A 27,147-nucleotide genomic window follows, 5' to 3' on the forward strand; every position below is an offset into this window, starting at 1 on the left:
ATTTTAAAAAAAGTAACTTTCAGCCAAGTTTCTTGCGGCGCATTCTTCTTATAGCAATGATGGTCAAGGTTCGTTCGTTTTGAGTCTCTGACATTCGTTTGACACGGTGTCTTACTTCTTGTACCTAGAAGTCATCGAAGTGTCTTTCCCCGAAAGCGCTGGTAGTTTAAAAAAATCGGTCAAGTGCGAGTGCGAGCGACTCGCGCATAAAGGGTTCCGCACCTCCGTATAATGTTTTAAAAACAAATAGTTCAGTACCTAATAATTTTTTATAAAAAAAATCTAATACAAGCTTTTTTGCTGGCGGTACTTTTTGCTCCTGGTTACCAAAGTAGGTAGTCGTCAAGACGAATCAAATGAGACCAAAATCGATGCGGTCGTGTCGTTTTATTACAGAGTTCCTATGGCCAACTAACTTCATCATCAGATCAGCTCTACTTCATAATAATACGAGGGTCATGCCAAAAGAAATTAGATATTCAAAAACTACAAGGTTTATTATTTATTATTGCTATCTATTTTTTCGAAGTATTCACCGTGAGCACGTACACACTTTTTTATCCGGCTAAACCACTTGGAAAATGTCAGTGACCATTCTTCTTGTGGTACCACAGAAATTTCATAATTATAGGCAGCCAGTGCATCTTCTTTGGTTTCAAATCGCCTTCCTTTTAATTTTTCTTTAATTTTTGGAAACAGGTAAAAATCACAGGGTGCCAGATCAGGAGAATATGGCGGGTGAGGGAGTATAGTGACATTTTTCGAACTAAAATAGTCGAGTGTTCTGGCAGAAGTGTGCGGGGCGTCGTTGTCATGGTGCCAGAGCAGCTGCTGGGTTCCTGACTTTGGCCGCTTGTCACACCAAGCTGACAGCACCTGTGGAGCACAAACTGTCACATACCATTCTGAGTTGACAGTTCTTTGATCCTCTAGCACCACAGTCGCAATATGGCCTGTCTTGCAGAAAAATGAGGCAACCATTTGTTTCTGTGTGCTTCGTGCTCGGCGACATTTTGTTGGAGTCGGTTCGTCTTCAAAGCACCATACCGTTGACTGCCGCTTTGTTTCAGGATCGTAGTTATACAACTATGTTTCGTCACCTGTCAGTATATCATACACAGTTTTCTTCTCGCCAGCATCGAATTTATTTATCATAAATTTACACCAATCCACGTGGCGTTCTTTCTGCAAATCGTTGAGTTTATCACCCAGCACGAACAACGCTTCTGGAGGGACAGTTGTCCATGAATTATGGTTTGCAGTGCTGCTGATCCAATGCCTAGATCACGCTCAAGCTCTACGTATGTAATTCGTCGGTTCTCACGGATATTTTTTCCACGGCTTGCACATTTTCTTGAAAACTGTGCACGAAAACAAGCAGACTCACCAAAAGTCGTGGCTATAAGTTCAAAACATTCTTGGGGCTTTAAACCTTTTTTTAAGTCATAATAAATCATAACTCGAAAATCACGTCGACTAAGTTCCATTGTAACCGCAAATTCCCGCCAGAATCAATCAGAAAAATAATATTTTAAAAAATATTACGCAGATTTCCGGAGTATTCCATTTTTAAATTTATAGCTATTTAATCAGCCTTCACGGTGGTGTATAACTGGCCAGTATCAATCAAACGAGCATGGAGTATCTAATTTCTTTTGGCATGACCCTCGTATTGCATTGTCTTTGGATTTATACATGCATGCAAAATTTCAGCTCAATCGGTTGATTATATATCATCATCATCATCATCATCATCCCAGCCAGCCCAGTTCCCACGCGGGCCCAGTGCGGATTGGGAACTTCGCACGAACCATTGAATCGCTTCGCAGGTTTGTGCAGGTTTCCTCACGATGTTTTCCTTCACCGCAAAGCTCGTGGTAAATTTCAAATGTAATTCCGCACATGAATTTCGAAAAACTCAGAGGTGCGAGCCGGGGTTCGAACCCACGACCCTCTGCTTGAGAGGCGATAGGTCAAACCACTAGGCCACCACGGCTTAGTTGATTATATACTTCAAATTAAAGTTAAATTATTTAATATTTTAATATTTTATTTAAATTATTTAATTCCACCTGAACAAACATAATATCACCAAAATGTAAGCACTAGGTGCAAGTATTTTGAATAAAGAAAAATTTTAAATTCTCATCCTCTTTGGCTGTCGCCCAGTCGGAGGCTGAATATTTGTATATGGACATAGTCGTTCATCGAATCACCTTTACTATAATTTTGGTTCATCGTAAGTTTCAGTTCCTAAAATTCTTATTACACAGCAAATCGTTTCACCAGTGTTACTATACTTGATAAGTAATATGTTTCTATGACAATACGTTTCATCGAAATACTCTAATTTAATATTAGATGGTATAATATCATGCGTGCCAAATGCAAAAAAAAAATTGATTTGTGCGAGCGAGCGAAGCAAGCAAGCAAGACGGTTCGTAGCAGAAGCGACTCGGATAGGTTAGGTTCAGAAGGCTAAGTCGGGAAATTCTTTGGCTTGAAATTCGGTATGGAGATAGTTTAAGACCTGGCCCTGGAAAGGACATAGGATAGTTTTATTCCGAAAAATTACATAGTTCTCGAAGGATCACACACAACAAACGAATTCTTGGCAAACGATGTCGCGGGCTAAAGCTAGTAGGATATAAAATATGAGTTCCTTGGGTATCAAAGTCCAAATAGAAAAAAATAAACCGAATAGCTTCGCCATTTTTGTATTTATGTTTGTTTGTCCGCGGCTCTCAGTGTATGTGTACCTACCTTGTTACTGTATTTTAGGCGATCAGATTAATACCTATTTGCCGCATATTACTACGGAACAATAGACTGCGCGTGGCCCGACACGTAGATACCTAAACGAGTTTTAATGGTTATACTATACACAAAAACAACAAGTACCTACCCACTATTTATGAATCTGTGTCATTCGAAAATAAATTGAATTTAATTTCATCATCATCATTATGTCAGCCGAAAGAACACTGCTGGACATAGGCTTCCCCATGGCTTTCCACTCAGACCGGTCTTGTGCTAATAATATTAGTAATTTAATTTTCACTTCTCGTGGTCTTAAAATGTTACTTTGTCTCTGCATATCGGGACTGAAGCTCCTCATTAATCTCTAAGGAGTAAAGTATAGCAATCTGTCCCACAGTTTGGCGAACATTTAATTTAAGGTACAATGTATTTGCATTTTTATTTAAATAATATAATATGTATATATTTTAAATATACTTTGGAAACCCCTAAACAGCCGAAAACATGTGAATGGAGGATTATCGCCATTTTTAATGATTATGTTGTATAAGTAGGTATAGACAATTTTTAGGCCGTGGCAATAACCTCAAAATAACAATTATGTAAAAATATTTTAGAATCATGATTTAATTTCGTGACACACAATTAATGATTACGAATATATGTACATAAAATGCATAAGAATGCATAATAAAATGAATTCATTCATAATATAAATAAATATCACGGGACATTCACACCAATTGACCTAGTCCCAAAGTAGGTAAGCTTAGCAAAGCTTGTATTATGGGTACTAAGCAACGAATAAATATAATTATATAGATAGATACATACTTAAATACACATTAAACACCCAAGACCCGAGAACAAACCTCAAGCTTCGTAGTCAGGTTCTCTAACCACTAGGCCATCTGGTCGTCTAAATAATTGAATAGATTCCAATTAGTTTTAAAATAGCTTTTAATTTTGATTCTGTTGGCTAAATATAGGTACAAGCATTTAAAGCGACCTATTGAGCGTACGTTTTTAAAAAGTAATTTGTAATTTTGAACAAAACGTCGTTTTTAGGGTACCGTAGCCAAAATGGCAAAAACGGAACCCTTATAGTTTCGCCATGTCTGTCTGTCTGTCCGTCCGCGGCTTTGCCAGGGACTATCAATGCTAGAAAGCTGTAATTATGCATGAATGAATATAATGTAAACTATGCCGACAAAATGGTACAATAAAACATTGAAAAAAAAATTTTTTAGAGTACCTCCCATAGGGATTTAAAGTGGGGGTGTTTTTTATTTCTCATCCAATCTTGTAGAGTGGGGTATCGTTAGATCGGTCTTTTACAAACCATTACGGGGTCCTAAGCAAACTGAAGTGGCAGTGGGCCGGCCATATCAGTCGAAGAACCGATAACCGCTGAGGCAAACGAGTTCTTGAGTGGAGACCGCGAATCGGCAAGCGTGGCGTAGGACGCCCTCAGACTAGGTGGAGCGATGATCTTCGCAGGTTAGCTGGCAAGAACTTGATGAGACTGGCCGAGGATCGTGCTCAGTGGCATGCAACTGGAGAGGCCTATGTCCAGCAGTGGACTAAGATAGGCCGATGATGATGAAAACGATTTTTCGATTCAGTGATTTGTTTGCAAAATATTCACCTTTAAGGTGCAAATTTTCAATAAAATCGAGCGTCCCTTCCCCCCCCCCCCCCAGTTAAAACTGCGCCCCAACAAAAATAAATCGCTACCAGGACAGTACATTAGGTTAGGTTAGAACTGCGACCCCAACGAAAATACATCGCTACCAGGCGAACAACAAAAACAAAAATAAATAAAAGTAGGACCTTACAACTGCGACTTCAAAAAAGTCATTGAAGTTGTGAAATGATAAATATTAAAATAATATTTTTTACAACATTGAAAAAGTATGAAATAATGAAATATGAAATGAATATCTGCCAAATAAACAATATCTGAAATAATACTTCCAGAAATTAAAAATCGGTGATTTAAAAATACTCATTCTAATCATTCCAGGTAATGAATATTCGACGAAATGAAAAAATATGAAACGTTGACTTTTTAATGATCGCTCGCTCGGCTTCGTGCGCTGTTTGCTCACGGTTGACCTAACACGCTCCTCCTCGCTTTGCTCGTCGTCGCACCTAACTGGACTTTGTCACGCATTAGATTTCTGGTGCTATACTTATTACAAATCTCTATTTGTAATTCGTATTGCCAATTGAAAAAATGGTGTGTAAATCTTTCTTGGTTTAAGTAAAAAGTTGCCCTGACGAAACGTATTCATTCTATAGTTGTTTGACCTAGGATGACCTAGGAAGGATTTGACAAATGATAAGTTTTCCAAACGTTTTAAGTCATTATGATATTCTGTTTTATAACAATTCTACCAAATGACCCGTTGTCAAACAAAAATTTGGTAATAGTTACTTGTCAAAGTGAATCATCGGCGAAACGTTGATTGGAAAGTAATATTCGGCCAAGTGAATTTCTGCGAAAAGGCAGAACACCGTTTTTGACAGTTTATGAAATTTCGTTGCGACCACTTGCTATATTCAAGAGCAACTTACAGCTTACCCACTATTCTAGTAAAAAAATTAGATCGAATAAGTGAGTGGCCGACTGTTGAACACAAGTTGAACATGAACAGTCTGCAAGCTTCACACAAACCCACAAACCACAAATAAATTGATAAATTGTCCCATTGGGCGCACTGTAACAGCTAATACACATTATTTATTTATGATACAAGTGCGGAAAGTAGGCAATTCCCAACGAGTGGCGGAGAACTTGAAACACGAGCGAAGCGAGTGTTTTGAGCCGGCACGAGTTGGGAATTTCCTAATTTCGACACGTATATCATACAACGTTTTACAATGCATTAAGCGAGAAAAAAATCCAGGCAGCGACTACATCATTTATTTGCCATACTCCTTTTACTATAGTAGCAGGCAGTAGATATACATACCGACATGCACGCCAAACCAAAATCGTTAACGTTATACACTTTATTAAACCAACTTTCATAACAATCATTGACTCAGAAGATTAGAACAGCTACAGCTACTAATGATAGGTAAAGGAGACTTTGTTTTAGTATCGTGATTTTTTATGATTAAGAAGAATTAATTATTGATTAAGAAGAGCAATTGGCTAGTCCTTATGGAGGAGTGCACGCTCTTATAATGCTAAATATCAGTGCAACCCGTGAATAAATCCCTGTAATAGTTAATTATCATCAAGTATATGTATTATGTATCTAATCTACCAGCTATTAACAAAAAGCTACCGTAAATCAGAGATTTTTTGGCTTTGGAACTGTAAATAAATCAAAATTGGTTCACTTATTCTAATAGATAAGTAAAAGCAAATAAATATGAATAAGACATAATTACCGGTAGATGTTATATTATCCATGTGTGTAGAAGTAGGTTATTCTATCAATTTACGATGTTTATAAACTTAGATATGTATATTATAGTTCACGTATTTTGTTCAGCATTGAGTTTGTCACTGACAATATGTGCTTCGTGGAGGACGTAAGGCGGCGTAAAGTCAGATATGAAAACATCATTTAAACTCTTCATTTTAATTTACGCATCAAAAATTAATTCACCGGACTGAACTCATGAACATTACTTTGGCGGGGTTTCATGACAGGCGCGAACGGGTAACCATGATTGGTTCATGCTACGTCGTGCGCGCGCACTGGAAGCTCATTGGTTAACTTTCGAGTGCGCGCGCTTGACGTCGCACGGTCCGAATTGGACTCAAGAATTTATTTCCTTTTTTTTCATAACTTTAGACGAAATTAAAATACGAGCTTAAACACGAAAATAAAAATTAACGTTCTCTTTTCTGTCGCGTTTAATCTGTATTATCTTATCAGTAAATATTCAGTCGGTTGCATCAAACGTTTTCTTACTTGTTCAAAGCCTAACTATAACGACTCTCTCTTTAGACTTATTTTTTTAACAAAAGTTTGGACATCATTTGGCAATTTAAAAAGTTACTTTACCGCACAAGTGCGGTAAGTAAAATCCATACAACTTTTCTGCTCTGCACACTTGTGGATGCGTGCAGGGCCCGATTGCATAACAAAGTACAAGCTAATATTATTAGCGATTTTGTTTTGAAATTCACTAATACTATTAGCTTGTACTTTATTATGCAATTGGGCCCAGGAATCACTAATTTTCTATGGATATGTTGACCCACGTCAATAGGCACTTTCCGAGCACGTGCATTGTAAAAGTCATTAATCAACCGCTACTGAATGTAATAAGTAATTAAATTCTATTGATCTTGTTTTTTACAATGTTTTAATTTAGCGTGAAATGTAGCGTTTTTATTTAGTTGGCAGCACTAATTAGGTCTGACATTGACATTAGGTGTAGGAGGTTGAGGTTAGTAGCCCTGCAGTCAATTTGACTAAAGAAAATTGACTGCAGGGCTACTACAAAATTCGAGAATCGAAGTCGAATCGTACCGTCCCGCCGACGCTAACATTATTTAAAACGAGTGAGAGGAACGATACGATACGAACTTCGAATTTCATAGTAGCCCTGCCTGCAGACTGACAAATCTAATCTGACAGTCGGAGTTTACGTATTCGCAAAATGTCTATTCAAAGAAGCTCCAAGTAAACAAAGATCAGTTTTAATAGTTTTTCGTATGAATTCCACATTACAAAATGGAACAAAATAGTCGTGGAAGAAGGAATGAGTTAGATATAGATAGTTTTCGGAGTGACGAACCAGGCTTTGATAGAGCTCGAATGCGGAGACAGTCAGGTGGCTTCGTGGACCTGGGAAATGAATCACAATATGGCACAGGCGGGCATCAAGCTTCGAGTGCTAATGAGATTTTTGCAGATATTCAGGTAAGAAAAAAACAATTTTGCTAAAACTTTTTTCAAGTAATATTTTTTTTTGATCAATCCTGCCTATAGATAATAGGTAGATAGCCAAGCCTATAGGTAATAGGCCAATAGGTAGGCAATGTTACTCATTCTTAAGCCCTGAGATAAGAACATCAATCATTAAAATTTATCAGTTTTTATTTGGGCAGTATCAACAAAAATGAACACAGAAATAAGTCAATGAATGACCACTTTCAATTTCAGGGGGATGTACCATGGTGGAAATCCAACTTCTTTATATCACAGCCTGTTCTCTTCGGGACCTGGGATGGAGTGTTCACATCATGCCTTATCAATATATTTGGTGTCATAGTGTTTCTGCGGTCTGGCTGGATAGTAGCACAGGCTGGTTTAGTTAATGCTATCTTAATAGTTTTTTTTACAGGTAATAAATAGGCAAAATAAACAACAAAATATGTGTATTCAAAAATTTAGTTTTTTGAACTAGAAGATATGTTTTTTTTTTCAGTGTTTGTGGCCCTGATCTCAGTTCTATCAGCAGTTGGTATATGTGAGCGATGTAGAATAGAAAGTGGTGGAGTTTATTTCTTACTAGCACATACTCTGGGATCCCGCCTGGGGGGCTCATTAGGAATTGTGTACTGTTTTGGACAGGTATGGTAACTATTCACTACTTTTAATTTTATTACATCAATGTACTCTATTGGTGATACCTAATATTGTGTACAAATTTGATTCACAGGCTGTGGGGTGTGCTCTAAACGTATTTGGTTTTGGAGAATCAATGGCCAAATTGTTTGGCACAGAGGAAACTTGGGCAGCTCGAGGGTTTGCCATTGCGGCAGTGCTTCTGCTGGGTACCATCAATATTGCTGGTGTAAAGTGGGTCATAAAACTGCAGTTTGTACTATTACTCATTATTTTAATGGCAGCTGTGGATTTCTTTGTTGGTTCATTCTCAACAAATACTGGTTGGTTAAAACTCAAACTAATTGGATTTTTGTATTTTAATATAAAATGGTCTATGCTTAAAGATAATTATTTCTAGATGTTCCTGGATTTAATGGATGGTTTAACAGCACCATATCCTATAATATGTGGCCAGAATACAAAGGATATACATGGTTTAAAGTATTTGGTGTGTTCTTCCCAACTATAACTGGCATATTGGCAGGGATAAATATGAGTGGAGACTTGAAAAATCCTTCCATGAACATACCTAATGGCTCATTAGCAGCTATTGGCACAGGGTATGTATTCTTATTAGACTATTATGCAACCATCGCTTATGCTGTGAATATTACAACTGGTAACAATGTAATGTAATGTGTCATTTCATATTGTTAACGTGAAGTAATATTTTACTTTTTCAGCACTCTCTTGTACCTGATGTTTGTCATAACTTTAGCTGCAACAGTGAGTAGAGATGTCCTACTTACAAACTTCTCAATAGCAACTGACATCTCCGCAATTACTGTGCTCCTCCTTGCAGGCTTGTATGTCAGCTCCATGAGCTCATGTTTGGGGGCCATGTATGGTACCCCTAGAGTACTTCAGAGCATTGCTAACGAGAGGGTTATTCCTGGACTGGAAACCCTAGGACATGGAGTAAATATAATATTTTATTTTTCATTCATCATGTAGTTTGGATACATGCATGTACTTATGATTTTACTTTCCTTTTGTTTCACAGAGAGGTCCAAATAAGGTTCCTTTATACTCAATGGTGGTAGTAGCCATAGTGACCATAACATTCATCATTATAGGAGACATCAACAAGCTCGCACCCATAGTCACCATGCCGTTCCTTATCACTTATGCTAGCATTGACTATTCTTACTTTGCTCTCGCTCAAACATTTGATTTGCAACATAGACGTGAGATGAGGTATGTTGTACAATTACTTGTTATAATTTGATATTTCATTTTAATTTTAAAAATCTGAAATACAGTACAACTACTTGTTATAATTTAATATATCATATTAATTCCAAAAATCCCAGCTTTTTAAAAAAGTAGTTGGTTTAAACTATTTAAGCAATGATTTTTTTCATAATCATTTCTCACTAAGAAATTGAACTCAATAAACCAACAAACATTATATTATCTTTTATAAAAAAATGCACAAATTTTCAGATTTCAGGGCAATTCACAAAGAGATACTCAAGTCTATGGTGCTACGGGTAGCGATCTAGATTTACTCTTCCCAGAAAGGATAAGACACAAAAATGTTGGTGTACGTATTGAATGAAACTGCTAATTAGATTCATTATTCAGTTAATTATATAGTTAACGAGCGGATGGCCAAGTGGTTAAAGAACCTGACTATGAAGATTAAGGTTCCGTGTTTGATTCCCAGGGGGGGCAGATATTTGTATGAATAATACAAATGTTTGTTCTCGAGTCATGGATGTTCAATATGTATTTAAGTATGTATTGATCTATATAAGTAAGTATGTTTGGGTCAATCAACTTTTTCTTGTTTGTTTTTCTGTCCCGTTGTCCAAGAGACAACAATGACAGTTTTTTAAAATTAAAGCGGCCAAGTGCGAGTCGGACTCGCCCATGAAGGGTTCCGTAGCAGCAAGTAATATAATATAAATTTTCCTTGTACGATTTATGACGTATTACAAAAAAACTACTTATCCTCCTAACGCCCAGAGTCCTTTATAAAGGACTTATTGTAATTTTACTTGAAACTCTATCATAAATGACATAGTTTGATGTCAATAAATCAAAAATTTGACTTGAGCGTTAGGAGCTTATAGATCTCGTTCAAACCAATTTTCGGTGGAAGTTTGCATGGCACATCATATATATTTTTTAGTTTTATCATTATCTTATTTTAGAAGTTACAGGGGGGGGGGGGGGACACACATTTTACCACTTTAGAAGTGTCTCTCACGCAAACTATTCAGTTTAGAAAAAAATGATATTAGAAACCTCAATATCATTTTTGAAGACCTATCCATAGATACCCCACACGTAAAACGTGGTTTGATGAAAAAAAAAATTTTGAGTTTCAGAAGTATGGGGAACCCCCAAAATTTATTGTTTTTTTTTGTATTTTTGTGTGAAAATCTTAATGCGGTTCACAGAATACATCTACTTACCAAGTTTCAACACTATATATTCCTTATAGTTTCGGAAAAAAGTGGCTATGGCATACGGACGGACAGACAGACAGACAGACAGACATGGCGAATCCATAAGGGTTCCGTTTTTTTCCCATTTGGCTACGGAACTTTAAAAACTGCTTTGATATATGCGATTAATATGCTTAGGAGATAGTCTTTAAAATAATGAGCTTGTAACTATGACAAAAATTTATACTCGATGAGTTTTAACCACAGAAAATATATAGAAACTCCTGGTTTTAAAGAGTTGTCCAGGGGACGTAACCATGCCAACGAGGTACAAGAAAAAGTTGATCGACCCGTTTATCCGTTGCCTAGTATCCATATACCTAGTACATGCTTTGCTTAGTTTGATACTAGGTCGATTGGTGTGAAGTGCCCCATGATATTATTTATTTATTTAATCATCTATTACACTTTTACGGGTTAGATCAATTTGTCATTGGAGAGCATTGAGTGTCTATCCCATTCCCATATAGTGTCAACGTCAGTTAAATTGTACAGTACACGCACAACTACAATGTTAATATCGCTCGGGACTCATCGGTTTTCTTCGTTTTCCTGAAGATCCAAATGAAAAAGAAAACCGATCTTTTGTTTCAAACTCTGAACGACATTAGTAAACTAGTTTAGGCGTAATTATATTGAACAATTACTTTTATTTTTATTGTTATCTTCAGGAGTTTACGCCGTCTCCGACAGACCCTGCAATGGCGAACGGGCGGCTGTCTAGCGGAGATATGCGGCGACCCAGCGTCAGCGTTCACTCGAAGAACAAGAACTGGTATTCGCACCTCTGCAACAGATGGCTGTCTCTACTGGGCGTAAGTATTAAATGGCGCAAAATATTGTTTTATTGGAATCAAATTAAACTACTGACCATAGCCATATCATTTAGATTAATCTGTATGTGAAAGGTAACCACCGTTTAATTTAGTATCATAACTACTTAAAAAAACTCTTATCTCAAAATCGATGTCTTTTCTGAATGATTTTTTAAGGCTGGTGACGACACATGGACAGTACTACAAAAATCTTAATGAACGGAAAATAACAACGGATCTAACGCGTCTATCTTGCGAAACTACTTTTTACAGTTCGTCATGAATTTCGCTGTTTGTATTTTTTTGGTATAGATTATCTAGTATTTTAAAATTAAAGCACTATAAATAAAAGCTGAAGAATTTCATTTAATAATATAAATACAATAAAGTGCCCTCGTTCAAGTGTCTGCAACGTTCATTAAGATTTTAACTCAGTCATTTAAAAACGCTAAATACCAAATGTAAACAATTTTGATTGATACAATCAAAAGGCCCGTGACTGAACCGTTCATTTCAATACCTACGTCAATTTTAACATTTCCAGGTGGCAATCAAACTGTTGCTTATGTTCCTGGTGCACTGGGCTTACGCTCTAGGCTGCCTGAGCATCCTGTGGCTATTGTGGCTGTACATTGGAGCCGCGAACCCCGCCGTCAAGCCTGGCCGCGCCTCCGAGTTTCGCTTTTTCCAATGGCTAAGGATATCCTTCCTGCAGGCTATAGGGTTAGTCCATTGACTGACGGAAAACTTATTTCATCAAACTCACATAAATCAAGCATAAATCATTATTTTAAATTAATAACATTTAATGTTTTGCTCTATTTGTCGATCCTTGTTTTTTGATTGCTCCTCTACCAATCAAAGGTTGACTGGCAGAGATCCCTGCAGGGAAAGTCCGCCTTTGTACTTAATACTTTACTTTTCTTATTTAACCTTTTTGTTTTTCCTTTTTGTGAATGTAAACAAACAAACAAACATTTTGTTAACTTATCAAGTTATCAAGCAGTAGCCACATATTTAAAATCTTGTCAGAAATTTACCAATTTCTAATAGAAGTAGTGAATTTACTATCTCTTTTTCTAGATCTATAACACTTTATTGTAAATATATTAAAATGAAAAAAATATGACTGCAAATATCGCCATTGGCCACTAAAAGGTTAAAAGCAGATAGTTGAGTTGTCATTTTATACGCAGTACATTCTGTGCCAGTGACACAACGTCTGTGATCAAAAAAATATTATTCCTACGCCGGTGTCACGCATGTGTGTCAACGGAATTCGTACTCCTATGCCAGTGACACTCATTCGTGACTGATAATTTCGCCCGGCATAGCGTAATGGCTTAGCAGAATATTACCGGAGGCACCGGAGCCGAACGTGTTAAATATTGGGTGGTATGAGTATGAGACTTGTGAACGCTTTATTCGTCCTGTTCCCAGGAAGCGTCCACTAGAGTACGAGCAGTTGGTGGTAACGCCTGTTCACTCAGACATCCGCGTGGAGCAGGAGCGGCTGAACGACGACAACGAAGACTTCGCGTCGCGCCGTCGCTACCACCAGTCCACAGCCATGCAGAGTCACCTCGTCAGCGTCGATACGTAACACTTGTCGCAAATGCACTGGTTTATTATTCGCTGTAGTTCCTTTGGCAATACAAAAAAGGAGAATTATTAGTATGAAATGAAAGGTACTGATAAAGAAACTACTGCGAGTTATCCGCACTGATCTGGTTGGAGATGGGTTGACGTCATTCTCCCTGGAAACCCCACTGTCTGTTTTGTGATTTTTAGTACGCAATATGTACAGAATTAGTACCTACTATAAAAAAAAGTACCTCAATTTATAGAGTGCTGGTACTTACTTAAAAAACTGGCCAAGAACGTGTCGGACAAGCCCAAGATAGGGTTCCGTGGCCATTAGGATAAAATAAAGTTATACTTTTCTGAATTTTGTATTTTGTTCGGAGTCTTCTAAGTTTAGGTATATTTTAGGCATCAACCACGAATATTTGCTTCCTGTACAACACAATAAAATTATCGATACAATTTATTCGATTGCCCTTTAATTTGTGTCCATTTGCACATTACACAAAAATGAAATTTGTGTGAAACATTTAGGATACCTATCAAATGCAGAAAACGCAGAAGAGAGGTGAAAATTAAAAATCGACTGAAGCAAGCAAGGGTTTCCAACCAGTGGGGCGCAGGGCGAGGAGAGCAGACTGCAAAATTTCGTACCTACTTGATACCGCGATGAAATTTACAATGGTAAAAAAAAGTAAGTAAGTGATAAAAGTGATGCTAAGCCCGAATTGATAGTCTGCCACGGCGGAACTTGCCAAAAGTAACAAAAAAAACCGGTGCGAATAAAGGGAAGTTATTTAACCCATCTGATACTGAAATAAAAGTCATGGCATCAGTTAGAAATTTACTAGTAGATACAGAAAACCGAAATATGTCAGTATTTTTTTTTTTCCGGAAGTGCTCGGCAGACGCTCTCAAAGGTGATTCATGTAAATTGAAATGTCTATATTGACCGGAGTAGATGTTGCTCACATAATCTCGAACGTCAAGGTGTTTCGACAGAAAAAGTCTTGGCAGACTATTCCGGAAATGAGGGTTCATACCTACCGACTAGAATTGGTTTCATGCCAGCACAGATGACCCCACCATGATGATACCAGTATCAGATGGGTATATTTAGGGGTCCTGATGGTCACCTTTGAGAGCGTCTGCCAGGCACTTCCGGCAAAAAAAATATTGACATATTTCGCTTTTCTGTACCTATCTACCAGTAAATTTCTAACTGATGCCATGACTTTTATTTTAGTATCAGATGGGTTAAATAAGGAAAATAATAAGTGCAGCGACTAAAGTTTTATTTAGCATCCGCAACGGAACATTTGTTTTTGTATTTAAGCAACGGAATAAAAGAACAGCTTCTATTAAACTAATATGGCATCTTTACAATATCAGCAAATTATGCAAAATCGAGCGACAATTTACAAACAACAAATAATATAACTCGGCTACCGATAAATATATTATCTTCAAAATTGATGATTTGGCGACTAATATTGTAAGTTAGCTACTTTATTTATTTTTGAGCTTCAATATCTGTCTACTAATGTAATTAAAATCAACCCCCAATAAAGAGCATCGTAAATAATGACTGAGCAACTAAATTAATAATTCATCTTCTTTTTTTTAATGAAAATTAGCAACACACCTCGTGGTGCGCTGCGCGGGAACGAGAGCGCGCCGGCCCGCCAATGAGCGTGCTGCATTCAGAATACCGCAACGAGTCGCATGTATTTGTTTACAACAAGACAAGATTTAGAAGTGCTCGTATTCTTGATCAAAAATACACTCATTTCATAATAGGTTCGTACCTTTTGAACCTCAGAGTAGAAAATAGAAGCCTCGCCATAGTGGGGCTTCGTCAACTTTCTGGCGGGCCGCTTTTGCCTTGATACTCAACACAGAAATGATAGGTTCGGTCGTTGCCTTTTGTACCTCAAAGCAAAAAATAGAAGTCCCGCCGTAGCGGGGCGGAGCGGAGGCAGCTGAGTGGAGCGGAGGCAGCGGAGTGGAGCGGAGTACCAAGGAGCAGAGGCATCGGAGTGGAGGCAGCGGAGCAGAGGCAGTAGAGCGGAGCGGAGGTAGTGGAGCGGAGCGGAGGCAGCGGAGTAAAGCGGAGACAGAGGAGTTGAGCGGAGTACCAAGGAGAAGAGGCAGCGGCGTGGAGGCTGTGGAGCGGAACGGAGCCTGCGGAGTGGAGGCTGCGGAGAGGAGGCAGCGGAGGCTGCGGCGTGGAGCGGAGACAGCGGAGCGGAGGCAGTGGAGTGGAGTGGAGACAATGGAGCTCCGCTCCGCTCCGTTGCCTCCGCTTTACTCCACTGCCTTCGCTCCACTCCACTACCTCCGCTCTGCTGCTTCCGCTCCATTGTCTGTCGCCACTCCGTTGCCTCCGCTTTACTCCACTGTCTCCGCTCCGTTGCCTCCGCTTTACTCCACTGCCTCCGCTCCGTTGTCTCCTCTTTACTTCACTGCCTCCGCTCCGCCCCACTACCTCCACTCCATTGTCTCTGCTCCGCTCCGCTGCCTCCGCTCCGCTGCCTCCGCTCCGCTGCCTCCACTCCGGTCCGCAGTCTCCGCTCCACTGCGCTGTCTCCGCTTTACTCTACTGTATCCACTCCGCTACCTCCGCTCCGTTGTCTCCGGTCCGCAGTCTACCTCCGCTCCTCTGCCTCCGCTCCGTTGCCTCCGTTCCGCTCCGCGCCGTTTTACGTTGACGACGCTGCAACGTGGACATGTGGCCGGGCCCTTAGTCGCTAATTATTTAAATTCTAACGTATAATGAAATTCTAACAAACAATTAAATTTGAAGCCAAAAATGACAGTTTAAAGAAGCTCCGTTAATTACAACCCGTTAAATAACGCCTCTTTCTTCGCACCGGAAATTACATTTTTTTGTTACTTTGGGCAAGTTCCGCCGTGGCAGACTATCAAATTCGGACTCAGCATCACTTTTATGGGAAGTCATTGTGCATTTCATCGCGGTATCAAGTAGGTTCGAAGTTTTGCAGTCCGCTCTCCTCGGCCTGCGCCCCGCTCTCTATCTGTGCGTGAGGGTTAAACCGTGGGGGGGGGGGTAGGAAACAGATGGAGGTAGGGTAGTTAGGCGCATATGGAAAAAGGTTAAGAACAGAATCTATAGCCCTTAATAATACGGGCTAGAATCAGTCAAAATCGTCACAGAAACCTGTTTATGTGAATTCAGTGATTAAATTATAAATAATACTTATTTTTTGTACTATTTTTACGTAATTTGGACTTAATTATTTATTAACATTTTTAAGTGTTGTATATACATTAGGGAAGGTCTTTGTTTAGCAGTGGACGTCTTCTGGCTGATGATGATAAATTCCAGAACTAAACTAATAGGTACATTAATTAATTATATTTTTTTAATATGAGGTTGAAATTCTTACTCTTAAGCTGATTGATATACAAATTAATATACAATTAAGTAACTTAGGGTCTATGGAATAAAATATTACAACTCATGATGACATAACAAATTTTTTCGACATTACGTTTAAATACGTTTAAATGTTTTTACCATTTGCAAGTCCTAACCATAATTGATCAATTCCAAATATAATAAAGAAAATGTAAGATTTTTGTCTTTTTATGAAAAGCCACCCTTAGTAGCTTAGTGCCATCTCATCTCTCGTTATACATCGATATTGTTTCTTGAAGAGCTTCACCGAAAGCCCACCAGGGCCAGGGCACGGAAAAACTCAAGACTCGAAATTGTTTTACTGGTGTTTACCCGCGGCTTCGCACGCATAAACCATTAAAACCACAGTTTAATTGAATTTCCGGAATTTGTGTGATTCCAGTCTTCCAGCTATCTACATACCAAATTTCATCAAAATCTGTCCAGCCGTTTTAGCGTGAAGGAGTAACAAACATGCACACACATACCTACTCACATACTTTCGCATTTACATTAGTAGAATTTTGACATCCGCATCCGTACCCGTAGAAGTGAAAAACTGCACCTTATATCCATACATTATAAATGCGAAAGTGTGTGTGTTTGTATGTTGGTCCGTCTTTCACGTCAAAACAGAGCGACGTATCGACGTGATTTTTGGCAGAGAGTTTATGGGTCGGAGAGTGACATAGGCTACTCTTTTAATCCCGGAAAATGCAGTTCCCGAGGGAACAGCGCGCGATAACCGTATCCACGCGGGCGAAGCCGCGGGTAAAAGCTATTATACATATAAGGTGCTAACATATCAAGTACCTACCAATATTTTTAAAACTGATAGTGCTCGCTCTTGGAGTTTAATTTAAGTTCCTGTTCCGAAACTCAGCTTAAGTATATGTTATGGACGACAATTGGACGTACATGGGCGGCGGTGATTACTTTCCATCAGGTGACCCGCCTGTTCGTTTGCCAGGGGGCCTCTATCATATAAAAAAAAAGTTTTTGGAGAAAATTTGGGAAAAAATATTCCTATGATATTATTATGTATATGTAACATCAGCCTCTATGAGGAACTGCATATAATGTATAAGTATAAAAGTATTACGCGAAGGGTATCTATCACAAGTGCTTTGCCGGCCCTTTTGACTATCATACTGGCCACTTAACAATATCTTTAAAATGAAAATAAAAATTATGTTTGGAAAGCATTATAATTTAATAAATTAATTTTGTTCGGAAAATGTAAAATAAAAAATATAAGTTTTCTTAATTTCTATTTAAAATTAATTCTTTCGATGTAGCATAACATTTCTTATAGTATTTATTGTTGTTTACCTTCTGTTTGCGTTTGCCAAACTTTTTACTAAAGTATGAAAACGTTTAAAGTTTACTATTTCTCTAATTTTGTATTGTAATTAATAAGTACCCAGTGTTTAATTTGTTAGCACTTTACGTTTTTATAGTGCCTAAACCAAATTTAAACTTCTTGAGCAACTTTTTCAAAAACCTACAAAATTGCTAAATAAATTATTTTACATGCCATTACTATACATGCAAGAATAGTTAAACTATACTCCATTTATTTTAACTTTAAGCCACTTGCAGGGAAATTATAAGGACAGGCACCAAAAGGCAATATTTCATTATTTATAAATAGAAAAAAAAAACTGCATTTGAAGATTTTTGCAATAAAATTTGAATTTGAATATACACTTGCCACATCCAGAGAATTGATTTCACTAAAATAAAAAAATAAAAACACTTCTGTAGCATATAAATTAGTATGGATGGTCAATCATATTCATAAGGATCACATTTCTCTAACAAACAGTAAATAAAATGAAGAGACTGTTGAAAACGTAGTCTTAGTACTTACCTTTTTTATTTCTAAAATAAAGGAACATGTCATTTGAGTAAATTTTCTATCTGCAGTATTATTTGATAGTACTTTACCTCCAGGTGGCGTTAAAAATTCAACATTAATTCAGGTTTTGAAGGACTAAATTAATACAACAGGATATAATTCATTACAATACCTTTATTGGATTCAATCTAAAAACTTCAATAAATGGATCATACCCCAATCCTACATCATCTGATGAATTGTGTAATTCAATGTTTAAATGATGTAGAGCAAACATTGTCTTCAATTTATTCAGCATTTGCATTTTTTTCGTCCTCATACTATCAGTCATAGGCAAGAAAATAGACAAGTTATACAGACTTGCACACCTGCGAAACATTTCTTTTGGTTCAGGTAAGTTTTGAGGGTCAGAAGTTTCATTGACCAAATAAACATTTTCTAAATATCTGCATTGACTCAGGGACTGAAAAATTGTTTTGAAATCAATTGTGCTAGCAGCCAATCGTAAATTTTTAATAGTTTTGCTTAAAGGAATGTGTCTTCCTAATGCTTGTGCAGAATTAGGTGTTGTTGCAGAATTAAGAGTTATAAGATTACGACAGCAACAAAACAAAGTCTTAAAAAAATCAGTGCTATAAACCACATGACCAGTCAAGTTTAAGTAAGTTATTTTACTTAAGTAGGAGCTATTACTTGATAATGCCACAGGACACCTGATGGGATTTTCAAAAATCATGCTTACTTGCATCTTTTTTTTTTCTTTACACACTGAATCATAATTAAGAATGACATCTTGAGGAGCCAGCCTTCTTCTCTTAATAGTGGGTTGAAGTTTTCTTTCTAGTCTGGTAAAGTCATGTTGACTTGGTTTTGTGTAAAACCAATCATTATTTTCTGGTATCTGTCTTTCACTACAAGCTGATGCCACATGATAAGGAAAATATTGCTTTAATTGGTCAAATAAATTTTGGTAAAAGTTATTGTCAAACACAGTTAATTCAGTATTCCAAATCATTATAGCCACATTGCCTCCAAGCTCTTGACACACCCATTCAGTGATAATTTCTGGTTTCACATTAAAATGTTGTTGAAAGAAGTCTTTGAATCTTCGAGATACTATCACTTTGCTCATATTCAAATTACACCTGCTAATAACAATAATCTCACTTTTACTTAAGTCCACATGTGAAAGAATTGATTCATCAAGTATCCCATAGTATTGATTTTTTCTTTTCCAGTTTAATATGAAGATTTTTAATAGCTTTAAATGTATGGTTTGCTTTAACTCTACATCACTAACATAAGCACAGTGAACACAATCTGTGATGGTAAATTGCACTTCACACAATTTAGCTTTATGCAACATACATAATGGCAATGTACAATATAAAAGATTTGCTAAAGTACCAACAAAATGAATTCTTTCAAAATATTCAAACATTTTTTGGCACTTCTGCACTTTTGCAATTGGGATCTTAACCCGAGCATTTTTTTCAAATACAAAATTAATTGATATATCTTTCAAAGTTGGGCAAATCTGATGCACCTCTAATAGATCTACAACATTAATTTTTGTATATGAAACATCTAAGCTCCTTAGTTGCTTCAATTTCTTGATTGCAGGCATTAAAGAAGTTTTAGTTAAGTCATTGACTGAACATAAATTGAGTTCCCTTAAATGTCCTGCAATATCCATGAAGAAATCCAGTTTGAGAGAATGCGCTGTTGCCATGGTGTTTAAAGAAAATTTACAGGAATTTACCACACCATACATGGTTACTAGATTTTTGAAATGGTTGTTTACTTTATAAACATTATGCTGCGATTGTATGTCCAGTAATCTTATTATCATTATCATTACTTCTTCCGGCAAATGAAGTATACTCATGGTGATTGGTATCTGAAACATAATGGATGGAATAAACAAATTTGTAAAATTAAACTTTTTTCCTAGTTATGTTAACTGTATAGATGGTAAATAGTCGTGGCATGTGCTCATATAGCAATTGTACCCGTATCTTACATAATTGTCAAAATTATTATTATAAGCATCAAAACTATAATAAGTCGATTACTGTACGTAGCACGCTGCTGGATGGAAAACGAGGAGACTAACAACAAATACTACAATAACTAAATAAATTCAGTATAAATGCAGACAGGAAGTCTGTGGAAATCTAAATTTTAATTCCGAAACTTACTGTTTTTTTTCTTTCCTTTTTGAGCAAACAACAAAAACACTCATCCGTTTTGAACAGAACATTGATTATAACACAAATCGCACAAATGAAATTAATTTAATAGCGACTTAGCGACGCGACATGACATTGACATGACCCAGTGTTACCAGATTGCAGATGCCGAATACAAAAAGCGGGAGCTGCGCTTTCAAAACGCGAATTTTTAAATGAAAATGCGGATTTGCGGGATAAGTTTATAGGTTTTTTTGTCACGTTGAAAAGCCGAAGAAAAACCTAAGTACAACTAGTGCTTCCGCTGTGCCGTAAGCGTTCGGCTGTTTCGTTCGTTCGATGTTTTGAATTTACCATCTTTTTCCACGAGCAAGTGGTAACATTTATAGGTTTTTCGAGTATATTTTAAAAAAGCGGATCCGCGTTATCAACACTGACTTGACCATCGATATGACCAATATCATAAAACCATAACAATGGCGTTATAGCCCTATCCCTATACCACGAAGTGCAAAACTCTAACTTCGTATTATGTTGCCGCCCCGCTGACGCTTATATCATTTAATGCGCGAGTGAAAGGAACGGTGCGATACGAACTTCGATTTGCGAGTTTTGTGGTAACCCCTCTGGGCTACTACGAAACTCGAAGTTCGTGTCGTGCGGTCCCACGTTGTTCTTGATACGGCAATTGCCGTAATATACGGCATTCCGTTACTAAATAGACTTCAACTACGGTAGCATATACGGAGTATGTAAAGTTCCGTATAAAATTATACGGCAATTAGTCACATGTTATATTTTTTCGTGAATTGTAATGCATGGTTGTTGAAATCAGAGGGCCTACTCCGAAATTCGAAGTTCGTATCGTTCCGTCCCTCTCACTCTCGTATCAAATAGTATAAGTGCCAGAGGGACGGAACGACATAAAATTCGAATTTCGGAGTAGCTCCGCAGATCTTTTGTCTATGTTTGAAACATGTTTGAAACATTTCGTTTGACTAATAACTATATTAATAGATATTGTATACATCTGCCCTGTTTGAAAGCTACAAACTTGCTACAAACTCTTACTTAGTAGTCATTCATGAATGATGATCAGAGTACCTACAGGGCTACTACGAAACTCGAAGTTCGTGTCGTGCGGTCCCTCTTGCTCTCGTATTAAACAGTGTAAGTGTCAGAGGGACCGCACGACACGAACTTCGAGCTTAGAGTTTCATAGTAGCCCTGCTATTGCCTAACGTTACGTTCGCGATTGCAATCAAATGACAGTTTTTGTATGTGAAATCTGTCAATCTGTCATTTCATTGCAATCGCGAGCGTCAGAAACGTTAGGCAATATTACGGCCGCAGATCATATCATCATAATCATTAAAAAAAAAAATGGTCGCTGCATTCGCTTGATTATGGATCTTGGCTGTCACAACCAACAGAAATATTACAAAGAGTACAAGTTACAAATATCAAAAAAGAAAGTTTTGCATTGTACTGTTCGATCTAATCATACAGTTATTAATTGAATTGGTGGATGATGGCAGAAGATTTGCGAAATTATAATTTACAACTACAGCAGGTAAGTGTGATATGATGGATCACGTATTTTAGAACTTGGCGCCCACCAGCCGTTTATACTCTACAACGTAAGGGTTTGAAGCTAACTACTATCGCACCTATTTCAGGTCGAAGCTGCCTTGCTAACAGACCCACAGAATGAAGAGCTCCTGAAATTAAAGGGCGACTTGGAAGAAGTAATTGAGTTGACTCAAGATCTTATAAAAACACAGGAAGGTGAATCTAAAGCTGCAAATATTCATGGTTCTAGTAATGATGATGATGTTACAGCGTCGCTGTTGGCGGCCGAGGAGGAGACAGAGCACCATGCTTTGTCGCAGTTGCATGTTGGAGACAAGTGCCTAGCCAAATGGAAATCAGATGGCATGTGAGTATTTTTTTAACAGTTTGTTTCATGATACAGTAAGGACAAGTACTACCAGTCTGTACTGGAATTAACATTTTTAACACAAAGACCACCTTTTTTTTATTGCACATGTGTTATGTTGGCTGAAATATGAGGACTTATGTAGGTTTAGATATTAGGACTCAGACTCACTATAAAATTTACTGCTTTGGAGAAAACTTGAGTCCACATATTTACATTTTAGGGCTGAAACCCATAATCATAAAAATATTTGATTCTTAAAGTAGTGTTTCCGAAGTGATGTGAACATGTGTTTTAAGATTTGATTTATGTCTCTTTTGCTAAAATACCTAATTAAAAATCACATTCTCTTCAAGGGCATAGCCAGGATCCTGTTAAGGGGTGAGCAGATAATAAAAACCAAGAATATACTCAAAGTATAGGCTGTGCGAATGGTGATGTTTGTGAGAATTCCTGCTAATGAGCTTCATTCTTTAAATGGAGCAGCGCCCCTCCTGCCCATACCTCGCTATGACCTTGATCCTTGGTATAATAAAGCCACAAGTGATCATTGGCTACAAGTGGTCATCATGGGTGTATTCAAACAAACCAGCAGATTACTCAGATGGTCACTTAAACTTGAAACACACAGAGAGCAGTGGCAGGGCAGTGCAGCGAGGTGCGGAGGCAGTTCCGGTTGTAATATTCGAAGTAACATGAAAGCGGGCACACATAATACCGCATGGGAAACATGCCGCATGGCATTGTATTCTGTGTGCCGTCTTTCATGGTAGCTCGAATATTACAACCGGCACTGGCTACTTGCCGCGCCGCACCTCTCCGCCTCCGGCGTCAGTGTGTTTCTTACTTTACACAGGCAGGTAGACAACAGACAAGAAGTTTGTTTGAAACATACCATACTCTAATGGGGTTCTGTGAAATCCAGCACCAGGGAATAAATTCTTTCTTGTGACTCTAGTCATGATTTGTGACTGCTTATCTTGAGGCAGGAAACTCTTTGAGTTTAGAGCACACAAAGTTCTGTAAAAGGGAGTTGATTATGTAAATAAGTACTGGAAGTCAGCTTTTGATTGTTTGTTTGTTTGTTTATACGCTTTTCTCCAACACTAGGACATGAAGTCCTGCCACCAACTGGCTTAAAAATATAAAATGTTTTTATTAACTGCAGCCTTTAGCTGGGATTATCACACTGCCACCGCATCCTGCTGCGGTCTGTGGTTTTACACTCTGACTGTAGAGTCTAATAAAATAACAAATGTGGACACTTTTCAAACTAGGGTAGTTCTACTAATGTTTCAACCTCTATCAGTCTATCCTGTCATATTTTTAATGTAGAAATGAACTATAGTTATGAAATTTTAACAAATTTAAACAGTATTGCTAGTTACACTGTATTGTTGTTGTTGATTAATGAAACTAGCAATGCAGCATGGTTGCGTTTCACTTGGTGTAGCTCATTGCTCCAAAATATGAGATAGGATACTGATAGACACACTGTACATAGGATAGTGATTCACACTGTAAAATTACCGATTTATAATATTAGGTAGATTAGTAGAATTTGATGTCTCTATAATGAGTGCTGTAGTGGTCCAAGAAGTTGCTTTCCTGAAGCAATCCTGATCTGTCAAAGTAAACAGATAATAGTAATAATAATAAATATCATGGGACACTTTACACCAATTACTTAGTCCCAAACTAAGCAAAGCTTGTACTATGGATACTAGGCAACGGATAAACATACTTATATAGATAAATACATACTTAAATACATATTAAACATCCAAGACCCGAGAACAAACATTCATATTATTCATACAAATATCTGCCCCGGCCAGGAATTGAACCCGGAACCTCAAACTTCATAGTCAGGATCTCTAACCACTTGGCCATCTGGTTGTCTAAGATAAAACTTAAACTGAACATTGTTATAAATTGCTTTTTAATGTTTTAGGTTCTATGATGCTGTCATTGAGGAGATAACAGTAGACCACTATAAAGTTAGATTTGATGGCTATACAACATCAGAAGTAGTTCAAATTTATGACATAAAACCGGCCAGCTCTGGACTTAAAAGACATTTAAGTACAGATGAAAGCAAGTGAGTAAATACACACATTGTACTGTAATTTTTCTTTAGAACACTATTTCCAGAGTGGATTATTCACAGTAGTACCTGCTCTAGTGACTTTACTGGAACAACTGCAATTTTTTTGCACTAAATCTGTTACAATTGAGGAAGGATGGAACTTCTAAAGGAACAAAACCGGAAGCGAAAAAATATAATTGTTCCAAATATTGGCAATACCTTAGGCTGCGCTCTTGGTAGCTCCGCCATCCCCCTCCCGCAGCACGCGCCTGACGTGCGTGTGCAGGTGGGCCAGCGCGCGCAGCACCATCAGTACGGACATTGACTCATTTACCGACCTTGGGCTTCATGACAACAAAATTAGTACGGGCAACCAACCACGGGTTTTATGACAAACACATTAAGGTCGAGAGTTTTGTTTGGGGGGTTGCAACCAAGGTAGCCTGCATGTTACGACACTGTTTACGAGCAAGTGTGATGAAATTTTTTTATGTAATACTTTTAAAATGACATTCTTACCTAGTTTTTATTTTATTTCAGACATGGCAAAGGTTATAATAGAGAATATTTGAAGAAAAAAAAGCAAAAGAAACAACAAAGGTTCAAGCAAATTGAAGAAGAAAGAGAAACTGAAAAAAATAAATGGCTCTCATTTCACACCAAAGCATCCAAAAAGCCTGGAGTCCGTACAAAAAGTATTTTTGCATCACCTGATAATCTGACCGGCAGAGTGGGGATTGGCACCTGCGGAATATCTGGACAACCCATGACTAACTATACCCCAGGAGAAAAATGGAAGAAAGGAGGATAATATTTGTACAGAATTTATTTCCCAACTAGTAAATATACTACATATATAAGTTAGTAATATTCTCCAAAATACTTCATTAAACAAGTCTTTTCCAATATTTCTTTTTTTTATGGATCTAACATAAAAGCTTGTTACAAATTTATACATAGAACTTACTCTTGTTCTTATGTTGCAAAATATCTGTTACGGATGTTGATGGGGTTCTGCTCCTGACATTATTCATTATGTGAGTTTCAATACTCAAATAGCAAGGAAGGCAGCTTTGTTATCATAAATCGTTAAATTGATCTAGTTTTATAGAGTTGAAATTGTGATCTACTTTCTATATTAGCCTAAAAAATAGAACCCAGAATAAAGGTTTTACAACATACTCTTCAACATCAAAGTCTTCTAGCGTGCAGCTATATTTATTTTTGCTCACACCTTGAATAAGGAAAGACATAGGATAATTTTTTGCACAGTTTCCGCGACAGACGCGGCAGACGCAGTCGCGGACAAAAACAAAAGCTGGTTTATAGTAATAGTATGGATATCAACAAGTCCTGGATGAGGTGTTGATAGGTAAGTTAGGCTAGAAGTACAAAAGCGCTACAACCACACACATATCTAACGTGCTTACGATTAGGCGTCAGGCATGTGTGCTACTACGCGATTGTTATTTAAAAAAAAAACATCACACTTGCTCGTAAACAGTGTCGAAACATGCAGGCTACCTTGGTTGCAACCCCTCCAAATAAAACCCTCGACACTTCACACCTCTCCTTCAGAAAAGTAACTTTTCCTCCCTGACGAGAGGGAGCAAAGTGCAACTTTTCTGGTCAAGGCTTTTCTAAGTGTTTTATTGCAAATTTGCAATTTTATTTTATTGCAATTATCAATGCCATTTTTTGAAGTTGATAATTGTAAAGTCACGCAATTTTCTATGCTGGTTGTTCTTTAATAATATTTAGAATTATTATTTTTCAAGTTTCTTAATGCTCGATGTGAAAAATTGTATGAGCCACTCGGGAGACCCGGAAAACCCGTGGTCGGTAAATGAGTCATTGCGCGTACAAATTTTCTTTTCATGAAGCCCAAGGTCGGTAAATGAGTCCGTGCCCGTACTGATGGCGCTGCGCATGGCGTAGCAGCAGGACCACATGCACACGCGGCTCAGGCACATGCTGAGGGAAGGGGAGGCCGACGCTGCCAACAGCGCAGCCTAAGGTATCGCCAATATTTGGAAGAATTATATTTTTTCTTTTAGAAATATAAAATTTTACTCGCAAATGTGATGAAAAACATTGTATGTGGCACGGGCGGTACTAGAATTACGACCATCGACTCATTACGAAACAACGACTCTTCGACTTCGGGCTTCTAATAGACTCTCGTTCATCTCGTTCGTAATTCCTTATTTACCGCCCTTAAGACACAATGTACTCTAATTATCTGAGACAACAAAGCATGCATAAATATCTGATACAGCTCTATTCCTAGAGCCGGTAAGACGTTTCAAATATTTTTGCACTGCTTTGGCGATATTACCTAATGCAGGTGACTGTATCTACGCATTGATGTGAACGTTACAAAACATTTGTTTTAAGTATAAAATTATGTAACAAATGTTACACTGGTTATCATGTTATATCGTCGGT

At 37.6% G+C, this 27,147-nt stretch overlaps 3 protein-coding genes across 3 annotated transcripts; 2 read left to right on the forward strand and 1 right to left on the reverse strand.

Moving 5' to 3' along the window:
* The first annotated feature begins 7,164 nt into the window (after positions 1 to 7,164).
* On the forward strand, positions 7,165 to 13,663 carry LOC141438458 (solute carrier family 12 member 8). The gene is made up of 11 exons (XM_074102340.1): positions 7,165 to 7,652; positions 7,896 to 8,076; positions 8,161 to 8,306; positions 8,395 to 8,623; positions 8,701 to 8,902; positions 9,026 to 9,260; positions 9,346 to 9,539; positions 9,789 to 9,888; positions 11,470 to 11,613; positions 12,158 to 12,336; positions 13,054 to 13,663. The coding sequence occupies exons 1-11, from the start codon at positions 7,464 to 7,466 to the stop codon at positions 13,214 to 13,216; spliced, it is 1,962 nt and encodes a 653-aa protein (XP_073958441.1). The 5' UTR covers positions 7,165 to 7,463; the 3' UTR covers positions 13,217 to 13,663.
* Positions 13,664 to 18,633: 4,970 nt separating this feature from the next.
* Positions 18,634 to 20,814, reverse strand: LOC141438459 (uncharacterized). Its single transcript, XM_074102341.1, has 2 exons — positions 20,681 to 20,814; positions 18,634 to 20,379 (listed from the first exon to the last, which is right to left on the reverse strand). Exon 2 carries the CDS (start codon positions 20,365 to 20,367, stop codon positions 18,643 to 18,645), a length of 1,725 nt encoding a protein of 574 aa, XP_073958442.1. The 5' UTR covers positions 20,368 to 20,379; positions 20,681 to 20,814; the 3' UTR covers positions 18,634 to 18,642.
* A 1,121-nt stretch (positions 20,815 to 21,935) lies between these two features.
* Positions 21,936 to 25,607, forward strand: Spf30 (survival of motor neuron-related-splicing factor 30). Its single transcript, XM_074101021.1, has 4 exons — positions 21,936 to 22,244; positions 22,351 to 22,610; positions 24,565 to 24,711; positions 25,240 to 25,607. The coding sequence occupies exons 1-4, from the start codon at positions 22,200 to 22,202 to the stop codon at positions 25,508 to 25,510; spliced, it is 723 nt and encodes a 240-aa protein (XP_073957122.1). The 5' UTR covers positions 21,936 to 22,199; the 3' UTR covers positions 25,511 to 25,607.
* The last annotated feature ends 1,540 nt before the right edge of the window (positions 25,608 to 27,147 follow it).

This window comes from Choristoneura fumiferana, chromosome 18 (genome assembly GCF_025370935.1).
Source record: "Choristoneura fumiferana chromosome 18, NRCan_CFum_1, whole genome shotgun sequence".
Lineage (NCBI taxonomy): Eukaryota > Metazoa > Arthropoda > Insecta > Lepidoptera > Tortricidae > Choristoneura > Choristoneura fumiferana.